The sequence below is a fragment of the Glycine soja genome, chromosome 11, assembly GCF_004193775.1.
Source record: "Glycine soja cultivar W05 chromosome 11, ASM419377v2, whole genome shotgun sequence".
Taxonomy (NCBI): Eukaryota; Viridiplantae; Streptophyta; class Magnoliopsida; order Fabales; family Fabaceae; genus Glycine; species Glycine soja.
The window spans coordinates 52,590,228-52,602,281 of NC_041012.1; the positions used below are offsets into that span (position 1 = coordinate 52,590,228).

General features: G+C 29.7%; 1 protein-coding gene across 1 annotated transcript; it reads left to right on the forward strand.

The window, feature by feature from the left end:
- The first annotated feature begins 6,858 nt into the window (after positions 1-6,858).
- On the forward strand, positions 6,859-11,833 carry LOC114377585. The gene is made up of 7 exons (XM_028336172.1): positions 6,859-7,607; positions 8,093-8,400; positions 8,593-9,294; positions 9,871-9,999; positions 10,559-10,762; positions 11,011-11,211; positions 11,334-11,833. The coding sequence occupies exons 1-7, from the start codon at positions 7,337-7,339 to the stop codon at positions 11,457-11,459; spliced, it is 1,941 nt and encodes a 646-aa protein (XP_028191973.1). The 5' UTR covers positions 6,859-7,336; the 3' UTR covers positions 11,460-11,833.
- The last annotated feature ends 221 nt before the right edge of the window (positions 11,834-12,054 follow it).

Consider the following 12,054-nt stretch of genomic DNA (forward strand, 5'->3'; position numbering starts at 1 on the left):
TTGATATGAGTTTTAATATAACCATGATAAAAACCAACAAACTTATCCTACCATGATAAATAAGTAGCTATTATTGAATGATGATGTAAATTGATTTTGGAAGGCTTATTTTTTTAATTTTTAAAATCCAATATCGACTCTTTTGTAAATTTCTGTGGCTGAATACACGAGATAACTGATATTTTTTTACATCTTTCTTAAAATAACTTTATTTTTTATCTAAAATTTATTTTTATTATTATTAGTATTATTAATAGGTATATATTTATCTATTTAAGAAGAAAACATCTTCGTTTTCTTTTATTATTTTAATGTTAAACAACTCTTAAAATATATTCCTATTTTCACTTTACCAAATTCTTTCTATGTATATATTTTTTTTCCCTTTCTTTCTAAATTTAACAGTGTACAATTTGAAGAGTGATAATATAATTTATAGTATTAGTATAGACAAAGAAAGTATGAAATGGCCCAATATGATCAACAAAATCAATTCATGCTGAGAATATAAAGTACTTCAATTACTTTAATAATTGAGAGAGGAAAAAAAAATACGACATAAATTGCATCAAATATCAAATCAGTGTCGTCGTTATTTTCGAGGTTTGCAACTTGCTAACAGGGTTTATGAGAAAAAAATATCTTAATCATCTCATCCAGAATTCTGATAGAATAACTTATTTAATCGTAAATAAGTAATATATGAAATGAAATTGAACTGACATGATTTATTAATGTAATATATCAATTTTAATTAGATACATAAGTTTACAATTACAAGACTCGTGTTAAACTGATAAACATAACTGAAAAATGTAATAAATAAATTATAATAACAAATTTTACATTAAAACTGTGTTAGATATGTTATATATTTAACAAATGGACACTGAGCTTATACCAGGGACTTACCCAGTTCCAATTCCATTATTGAGCACAGTGTCAGTACAGTACTCTTATAGCCTATTGAGAAAGTAAAAGGTAGATTCCCAAGTTGCCACTATTATGTTACCGCAGAAAAGAGATTCTTCAGTTTTTATAACGGAAAAACAGTGTTTGATTACATTACATGTGTCATGTGTGGATTCTGTCATCAAACAGGAAAGTAAAGAGGAGGAGAACACAGAGTGGCAGCACCGCACCCAACCACAAACAAATTGGATTACATACTTTCAAAGCGAATCATCTATTTTAAAAAGAAAAATGAATAAAAATACTATTGATAAATTTATGGCTTAAGCATATAAAAAGATATCTATCACAAAACTAACTTAAAAAATTAGTTAGTAGTTAAAAATTGAAAAATTTATTGTTAATTAAAAGTTAAAAGTTAAAAAAATCAATTTATTAAAATAGAAATATTTAATAAAATTAATGATTGAAGTAATTAAAAGATATAAAATGATAAAAAAATAATAAAATTATGATTTATTTAAATAAAATAAGAAAAAAATATATATCAAAAGTAAAATAAAATATAAAAAAAATTAAAAGTCGGTTTCTTGAAAATATTATTTCCAATAAATATTGTTTTAAAAAAATTAAAAATTACTTAAAAGTTTATTTATTAAATAAATAAATGAAATTTTTAATTAATAAAAAAATTAAAAATTAACTAAAATATATTACCAAAATCGATTATCTTTGGACACATCACATGATGATGGAGAGATGAGAGTGTGGAATCACACATGCCATGGTGTTTATTTGGGCAGCGAAACGTGCAAACCAATTCCTCATGATTTGTTCTATTTTCATGTTATGTATGAGCATATAAAATAAACTAATAATTGCCTCCTATCCTGACAAACATCTTGGTACTTGCTATATGCTGTGATGTGCCTAAGAATGCAAAATGGGGTCCAAGTCCAACTCCATTTTTCATACGGAAATAAATAAAGCGATAACTTTTCACTTTCTACACTTTTCTTTGAATCATTAGTAAATAAATAAAGAGAAAAATAAGATACGAATATAATAATATTTAATTTATATATATTTCGATTGCGTCCTTTTCTTATATTATCATTTTTTCTGAATTTTTATTTTATCTAATCACATGTAATGTAATCATGTATGATAATTTTTTATTTTGTAATCATAATTTTAAAAGTTATATTCATAATTTTATATTATGTTTTGTTATAAACTTATTTTTAGAATATAATTATTGAGATATAAATTATTGTGCATTCAACTTCAATTAGTTTTGTAAGATTGATGTCATTTAAAATTAAATTTACACTGAAACACACTGTTATCGTTTTCTTTATCAGAAAAAAAGAGTATTATTTTAAAATAAAAGATACTAGTAGTATCATCAGTCCCTACTAACCCATGATTTATTTATTAGGTTAAATTATAATTTTTATCTTTTAATTTTTAAATTTATAATTTTGGTTTTTTTAGATTTGAATTATAATATTTGATCTCTTTAATCTTATAAATTCATGATTTTGGTTTCTCTATCAATTATTGACAAATAATTATGATCAATTAAATTATTAAATTAATTATAAATTAATTAAAATTATTAATTATTTAAAAATGAAATAAAAAATTATGAATCTTAATTTTTCATAACAATATATTGTTTTTCTTCTTCGCAAATAATTCTTTTATCTCTACTGTTAGATGTAATTTCACCGATAATAACACATTAAATAATAACCTTATGTTAAAGTTTTTTAATGATTTATAAAATTTTATTTAACTTATAATTAATTTAATATCTTTAATAATCATAATTATTAGTTAATAATCTATTAGAGAAATAAAATTATAGATTTATAAAATTAAGGAAAAATATTATAATTAAAAATTAAGGGAAGTTAAATTAACCAATTTCTTATTAACACAGGATGGTGTAAATAAAAAATAATCAGGAAAAACTGAGTAGTAATGTTCATGAGCTATACTGGTTGGTCTCACGTGATCCGTGTCACTAAGAACAGCAGAGAATTGAAAAATAAATGGAAAGAAAAGTTAATACCTGAGAGAACGCGCATGCGAGCAGACCAAAGTAAAAAAGTTAACACGTGACACTCAGGTAGAATTCTAATACTTGTAAGCAAAACAATTTCTTTTAAAAACATACCCATAAACCGAAAATAGTACAAGTATTCATCTTACAAATCATGCGTGTGTACATAAAAATAAAAAATAAAAAAACTAAATTACAGTTTTAGTCACCTTTTTTTAAAATAAAAAAACTGGATTTAGTTTCTAATGATTAAATTATTTCAATTTGATCATATAATTTTTAAAAGCACTCCAAATAAGTTCTAACGTTCATATTAAAAATAAGGATGTTAATAAATTAGTTGTTTCTGAAAAACAAAGGCATCCCCTTCTCTCTTATTTGAATGTTAACAAATTTAATAAACTTATTATACTATACAAAAGAATAAATCTTCATTCTTGTTATTTATTATATGTACCAAAAAAATATTACACAAGTATAAAATTATTCTCTTATTTTGACGTTAAAAAATTTGATAGAAATGTCAGTTTGTTTTTCTTATTATAAATATCCATGACAGTTTACAGATAGATAACAATAATAAAAAAAAAACTTATATTATTTATTCTTAAAACAAAATTCGAATGTTATTAATTATTGTTGCAAAAAGGCCGTTGAAGTAGTAACCAAGGGACAGCTTCAGCATTCAAGTTTAATAATGTTTGAATCCATGGGCTAAGTGACAAGAATGAAATTCCTATATTGTTGTTGTTGTTTTATGGAGCATAGGATGAGAGAGAAGAAAGAGGAAATGCAACGGAACAAGCTGTGACTGAGTGGTGGTGACGGTGACTCATAGTTGGTGGGCTCCGCTTCGCCCTATTGTTTGATTTTTGGTCCCTATAACCGTTACCATCTTGGAGGACTCCCTGTCCCTCTTTATTTCTACATTTTTTATTATCAGATTTAATTAATTAATTCACACATATGGAATAATTTAGTTCAGAGTATTAAATAAATTTATCTTGATTTATTTTTTTTCTTAAACTAACCCTATGTAAAATTAACAAACATTAATAAATTATTTATTTTTACTATCATATCATTTTATAACTGATGTTAATGAACGATATTTTGTAAAAAAGTAATTGTTACATAAAAAATTATAAATTAAATCTTATAAAAATAATTAAATTATATTTTTAATTTGAATCTTATAATAAATATCAAAAGAGTTTAATGGTTATATTTTTGTTAGTGCATTTTTTTAATATTGCTAACAAATTAGATTTTTCTTTCTTCGGTATCAGAAATTATTTGTTAATACATATTTTTTTGATGGAATTTGTTGATATATTTAATTATTATGAAAGTTAACATTTTTATTATACTTAATAATATTAAATTATTTTATATATTTTTTATTCTAAGTTAAAGATAATGAATATCTTCCAACTCATTGAATTAGAGATTAATTTCACCTTCAATGTGTGATTATTTATGTTTTAAAGAAATTTTACACATAATTTTTTTTTAAATAGGTGTTATTCCATTAAATAATTCGTTCTTTTCATACGTAAACTATGAACACAATTAGATTTGCATCAAGTGGACCAATCCTTGTCACTATCTTGCATTATTAATGTGTCATGATGTGTAATTGGATGAATATTTATATTATGGGTGCATAATTTCTTTTATAATTATTGATAAGCTCAAACTTATTTAATTTAAAATTGAGCCTCAACATTTTCATTTTATATTCATATTTAATATAATTATTTTTCTTCAAGCATGCTGGAAATATAATTATTTTATATTTAATACGATAACTTTTGTAATTTCGTATCGGAGTGAGGTTTATTTTCTTTTTAAAATAATGAACTTAGACAACTTCAACAAACATACCTTAGCTACCAACGCAACGCAATTTAGGTCTAAATAAAAAATGAATAAATTATTACTGCATCCCGTAAAATGACAACAGTGACTAATTTAAAAATTTCAAAACCTTTGTTAACATGCATGCGTGGCCAAGTACTTGTTATATTCAAATTAAAAATTAGAAGAGACCGTTTCAGGGCTCAAGAACATCGCCGTTTGTATTTTTGCATTATTTAAAAAAGTTTACAAATTGACTTCTCCACCGTTCTTCGCCTACAATTTTTGCGCTATTAATTTGTTTTTGCGGCATGCATCTAAGCAATGTTTTTGGTAACCCTTAGTTTATGTTAAATATCGAATTGGGTCAAAGCTTATAAGACTATGAAGGAGCAATGGTTTTATTTTATTTCAAAGAAAAATTGAATTTAATTAAACATATTTTTAATGATAATTTAGTTCAAGTATCGCCTCCTTCTAATCAAAGAATGATCATGATAAATGAACCGCAATATATGAATAAAATAATTTAACTTTCATCCACAATAGAATGATTTTTTAATATAACAATCTACTGATATATTTGAAAGGTTTAATTGATTATTTGGTTGTTATACATTCATTAACTTTTATATTTAAAACTTTGTTTTATTTCCTATATTTTTTTTTATATGTTTTAGTTAGCTCTTATGCCTTTATTTTGCGGTGGTTTTACATTGTTTTTGCTTTCTTTACCAAATGGTTTATTTTACCAAACAGAGAAAATTTGTTCATATATAAATTGTTTATACCGAAATTTGACAAAACCTCCTCCACATAGAAAACTGGAAATAAGAGCATGTATCGAAATATTTGTTAAATTAAAATTAGTTTACCTTGAACTTTGATAATGATAGAGGTGAAATCGGATCTAAATCTTATTTTTTTTAAATAGTATAATTAAGAAAATATATTATATATCTTATCATATGATAAATAATTATTAATTTTAATGGACATTTTTATATCTTTATATTTATGATAGAAGATAAATTTTTTCTCTAATCTTACTTAGTTTAGCAAGATTCTCATTAGTAAGAAGATTTGTCAAACCTAAATACATAAATTAAAGCATATAACTTTTAAATAGAGGTCTAAACTGAAAAATTAATTAAAATATAAGAACTAAAATGACTAATTAAACTTATTTAAAATTTATGAGAAAACCGGACCAGTAAAAATCTGGTGTCATGCATGATTTTTTTTAAGTATGCATGAGTTTATAAATATACGTGATGTGAAATATAAATATAGATTTAAAACATTCATGGAAATTTTATATTGAAAATTAAAAATATAATAATAAAAAGGTTCAAAACTTTGAATTAAAAAATCTTAGAAAGTTAATAAAATATTAATTCAATAATAATTTATCATTTTTTTATCACATTGAATATCTCTAACTATTAATAATGAAGATTATCCATTTGGTGTACACATTTTTTAGATAATTTTATCCTTCGTTGGTTTATTTTTATTTTTTAACAACTACATCCACTACTTTTAAATTAGTTGTTTTTTTTTAATATATTTTTTAACTTTTAAATCTATTTTCTTTCTTTTGTTTTATTTTATTTAAAATACATAGATATAAACAATACTATCATGTATTTGATTATCATATTTAATATTAATTAAACAACCAAAGAAAATAAAAAATATATATTTAAAAAGAATTTGATAATATTATTTGTATCTAATGTATTTTTTAAAAATGCGTTATAAAATAGAAAAAATATACCTAATTATATTATTTATAAATAAAGTTTACATTTATAGTATAAAATTTGATTACTAACAAATTAGTTTGTATTGAAGTCGATCTCTTTTAATAAGGTTTCAATTAATTAATCAATGATGATTTTTTGTCCGCCAACATCGCAAGTGATTATAATGAACTAATTAATTATGTTAAAGAAATATTTATTTACTGGCAAAATTAAAGAAATTAAGGGGAAAAAAAAACGAGAAGGAGGAAAACAAAAAGAAGGGGAGAGGGAAGAGAAAGGAAGAAAAAGAAAAGGTTGGAGAAGGCGAAAGGCAAAGAAAGAAGGGGATTTCAAAACTCGTGAAAAACCAGAGAGAGGGCTTTTCATCGTTCTCTCTCTTTCTTTCTCCCTCTGCTCGTTTTTCCCACTGAAACCCTAGCGTCGTTTATTTCATGTCGTTATTTTTTTCTCGCACGCAATCGTGTCGGCAACACCGAACTTCCGGCGCCGGGAATGGGCCTTGAGCCGCCGCCGGATAACACTTTGTTGAATTTAGCTAAGCTAGGGTTTCAGTTGGATTTCGAATTCGGAGATCTCTCTCAACTAATTTAATTAACCGATTATTATTATTATTTTTCTTAAAAAAGAAGAAGAAGAAAACGACGCGACGTAACCGCCCAGCGAAACCGGGAACCGTTACCGTTACCGGCTGGCGGATCCCTATTTTTCTGTCGTTTGAATTGCGATGATGGCCGCGAGGGGAGGGCAGTGCTTGGAGAAGCTTCGGAGGTTTGTTCGGACGGTATTCTTCGTGGCGGCATTGGTGGCGTCGCTGCTTGTGACGTCGCTGCCGGTGCTCGTCGCCGTTGTGGACGTGCTCGTCCCTTGCGTTTTGATTTCGAGCTTCTCATGCGTCAAGTGCTACGGCTTCAAGGAGCATTTACGACGTTACGCTTTCAAGAGCTCCTTGACGGATATTCCTCTCGTTTCGGTCATAAGATCCTTCATCATTATCTGTATGATCCGTTATTCCTCGCCTTTTTTACTTGCATTATGACGTGGCACAATGATGATGGTCTTTCTCTTGAAGGAATCATTCATTCTGCTCTTGGTATTACTTTGTTGGAACATCTCGTTTTTTCTCGTCCTTTTTATGATGTTGAAGGTGGAGGATACGTTGCTTAATTTGGCTACCGAACCTTTTGTTCGTTCCTTTTTATTTTATATATATATTTCTGCTCATTAGATTTTTTTCTGAAATCATTTCTCGTACTCCTTAAAATTAAAGCAGAACTATCTCCTCTCCTATACCGTTTGGCTGGAATTTATCACAGAATGATTTCTTATATTCTTTTCAATTTGTATTCTCTGTATGAGGAGCAATAGTTGGACCGTCTCTGTCTGTGTGTTAATAAGCCTAGTTTTTTTTTGTATATTTAAAAAAGTTTCGTTCTAACTTTGGAATTTTTGTTTGTTTGTTTGTGTGATTGAATGAATGCAGGTGTTTATTCCATTTGTGATGGTCCTGCTCTATCACATGGTCCTTACCTTGGAACTGTGACTCTGTCTTCCTTTGTTTCAATTGTTCTCCTTTCAGTCAAAGCTTGTGTTTTCACTGTAAATTCCCAGATTGAAGCAGAAGCTACGGTTTCCCCTACAAGGCAGAGACTTCATTTAAAGAAGTCATGGGGAATGCCTGTCTTGTTCCTCTCGTCAGTTGCGTTTGCTCTAGGCCATATTGTGGTTGCCTACAGAACCAGCTTTAGAGCAAGGAGGAAACTCATGTTTCATCGAGTTGACCCTGAAGCGGTAAGTTTGCAATGGTTTTCCAGCCACGTAGTATCATCTCGGTCTTGCCCTGAATTCTTTGGAATTAGGTGGTGGGAATATTTCCCTCCATTTTAAAGAAAATTTCTGAATTCATGAAGAAGCTTAAATTGGTCAGTTGTAATTACTTTGATGACACACATACTATTTGTTTGTTTCTGTCTAATTAAGCAGGTCCTTTCATGCAAAAATGTTTTTACTGGCTATCAGAAGGTCCCTCGGTCTCCTGTTCCCTCTGAGGGGAGAACCCCAAAAAGTGACAGTGAAATGAAAAGGAGGCCTTTTGGAGCAGCTCATGATGAAGAACTGCCAATCAGAATACTTGCAGACCCGGAGAGCTTATTCATCCCCTGCCAAGGTCTTACTCTCCATTACAAGCTCAGCCTACCTGGTTCACCTCCACTTAACATATCCTCAGCATTTTGCTCCACTTCATCAATGGCTGGGGGGTTGTCAAAATTAAATAGACAATTGACTTTTATACCTCCAAAAGTCCATCAGCAACTCTACAGGAGCTATAGCAATCAATTCCATGGCTCATCTTTGTATGCTCCTCTTTTAGATGGTCCAGTAACTTCTCCCCATCTTACTGAAGATATCCCTGTTTTGCATCTAGATGAAATTCATGAAGATGAGGAAACATATAAATCAGAGTTGGAGAAAAATTCAGAGGACATTGGCCAAGTAGGTATTGTTTTAATACATGGGTTTGGTGGAGGTGTCTTCTCTTGGCGACATGTAATGGGACCTCTAGCTCGGCAGAGTAATTGCACAGTTGCTGCATTTGATAGGCCTGGTTGGGGATTGACTTCAAGACTGAGTCAGGAGGACTGGGAGAAAAAAGAACTGCCTAATCCTTATAAACTTGAAAGTCAGGTGATTACTCTGAATCCTTAGTATGAGTTGTTATAGAAGTCATTCAATATTTTATTGTTTCTAGTTGTGTGTACCAGTTCCCTTTGGAGGAGATTCTGGAATATGTTATGACTTAAGCACACAACGAAAGCCCTAGCCTAGGAATCTAGTCTGTTAGGTGAAGCTTCATGACTTAAGTACCACATGAACTTCTTACCAGGTTCAGTCTGGTACTCAACATTGTCACCTCCTTTAAAGAGCCAACAGTGGCCTTCACCCTATCAACACTTTAGGAACTTTACTCACCTATTAGTATTTGAGTATTACACCTTAATCTAGTCCACAGGTAGCCTTTTCCATAGCTCAACTCTGAATAAAAGCACCTAAATACATGAGATAGCCTAACCCAAAAGGCTAATTAATTCATTAGGTGGGGAGTCTCATGACTTTAGTACCATATCAAACTTCCTATTCTACTCAATGTGGGACTCACCATTATCCAACTGACTGTCTTTGCATTTATAAAATCACTTGTGTTTAGTTTTTTTATCTGGGTTTTATCTGAATCACATTTCTGATTGACTTGTGTGTTTCCAGGTTGATCTGCTTTTGTCTTTCTGTTCCGAGATTGGATTTTCTTCAGTTGTGCTAATTGGTCATGATGATGGAGGGTTGCTTGCTCTGATGGCTGCACAGAGGGTTCAAACATCAATGAATTCTTTCAATGTGAGTATTTCTTTCTGCTTTCTTTCTTATGTTAATTAGATAACTTCATCAATGCGATTAGCTGCATTGTGCAGCTTAGCTTTTATCTATACCTGTAAAGCATGTCTAATCAACTAAAGAAGTTAGTTGGTGTGTATTGTAATAGCAGAGATTCCCTTAATTTTTCCATCCAAACAACACTATGTTAAGAAAAGTAAGCAATATGATATTATTCTTGTAGTCCTAATAGTTTATTTTTGTCATGATATGCGTATGATCACTAGGCATGTAGAATCCGTGATATGTGTAATATCAAAATGTGCATACATATTCATATATAGACACCTATTATGTCTCATGTTGCTAATTATGCAACAGAATGATCAAGACAGATAAACTGGATTCCATGGTAAATATATTTATTTTTGTATATGTAAAGCTGTCACTTACATTGGTCATGTTACTCACATTCCATAAAGCTGCCTGATCAAGCTAATTGTTAATGTTTAAGGTTATATTTTTGTGTTTAATGTGCATTTCACATCTGATCAAGTTGTTACGCTTGTTTTGTGTCATTCAGGTTACAGTGAAAGGGGTTGTATTGTTAAATGTTAGCTTGTCAAGGGAAGTAGTTCCATCCTTTGCTAGAATCCTTCTGCATACTTCACTTGGAAAGAAACATTTGGTTCGTCCACTACTAAGAACAGAAATCACCCACGTGGTGAATCGGCGTTCGTGGTATGATGCTACCAAACTGACAACAGAAGTTTTGACTCTATATAAGGTATGTTTGTACCTTAAGGTAAGGTACATGTAGATATGAATAGGAGCTGCTCTTTCCTTTGTAAGTTTCAAACTGCAGAAATAATTAATTGTGTGGAACGTAAAATTATAACTTAATGTAGAGATAAATGCCATATAATTAACCCACGAAATTCAATTGGCAAAGGGCACTTACGCTTTTGTTATCACTTCTGGAGAAATATTTTATTGACTTGTGTTATTTGTAATTGTTCTTAAATAAATGTTTAGGCTCCACTATATGTAGAAGGATGGGATGAAGCACTGCACGAGATTGGTAAATTGTCATCGGAAACCTTCCTTTCTGCAATAAATGCAGACTTGTTGCTACAAGCTGTAAAAGACATTCCCGTGTTGGTCATAGCCGGTGCTGAAGATTCACTTGTCTCAATGAAATATTGTCAAGCAATGGCCTGCAAATTTGTAAATTCTGTAAGTATTGTCTATTTATTCATGCTTGGTAGGGTGTGCTTCATAGGAGTGGTTTCTTTCTTCCTTTGACAATTTTAATTTTAAAAGTTTGCTGATATTTGTCTTGGCCATTTGACGTGCAGAGACTGGTTGCAATATCCGGATGTGGCCATCTACCCCACGAGGAGTGTCCAAAGGCGTTGCTTGAGGCTATATCACCCTTCATTAATAAACTCTTCTTCTCTGTATATAAGTCGCAAAGCAAATAGGTCATCCCTTTTCAAGTTTATACGTAGGTCAATCAATCTATGATTGTAGGGCGCTCTGTTTTCCCTCCTCCTCTTATCCTTTTTCTTGGCTTCCTCTTTCCTTTCTTTCTAAACAAAAACATTACTTCCAAGAGAAAGAGATCAAAGGCATCGTCTTTTTTCTCTTGGGTGTTTTTGATGAGCCTTTAGGTGTTTTAATCTGTATCTTTCCTCAACCCACTTTCTTTTCTACCTGTTGATATTTATGCTCATTTGAGCTGCTTGTCATTTCCCACTAAAAGAAAGCGGGAAGATGAGTAGATAACATTTGTAAATTTAATTTATCGTCAGGTTGATAATGAATGAATATAATGTAGCATGATTGTTTCCAGCTACTCAACCCCCATCAACAATTTTCGATTATAAGAATTTTATTGGAACATTTTCGGTACGAGGGTTAACTCTTCCAGCGGGTATCACTCAAGATAAAACACTGGTTAACTCCCAAAAATGCAAAAATCTTTTATTTATCAAGTGTCAGAAAATAAAGAGATACAATTTCAATATAGTCAAGAGAAAAAATGTAAGTGGAATTTCTACCGATTATTAATCTTTA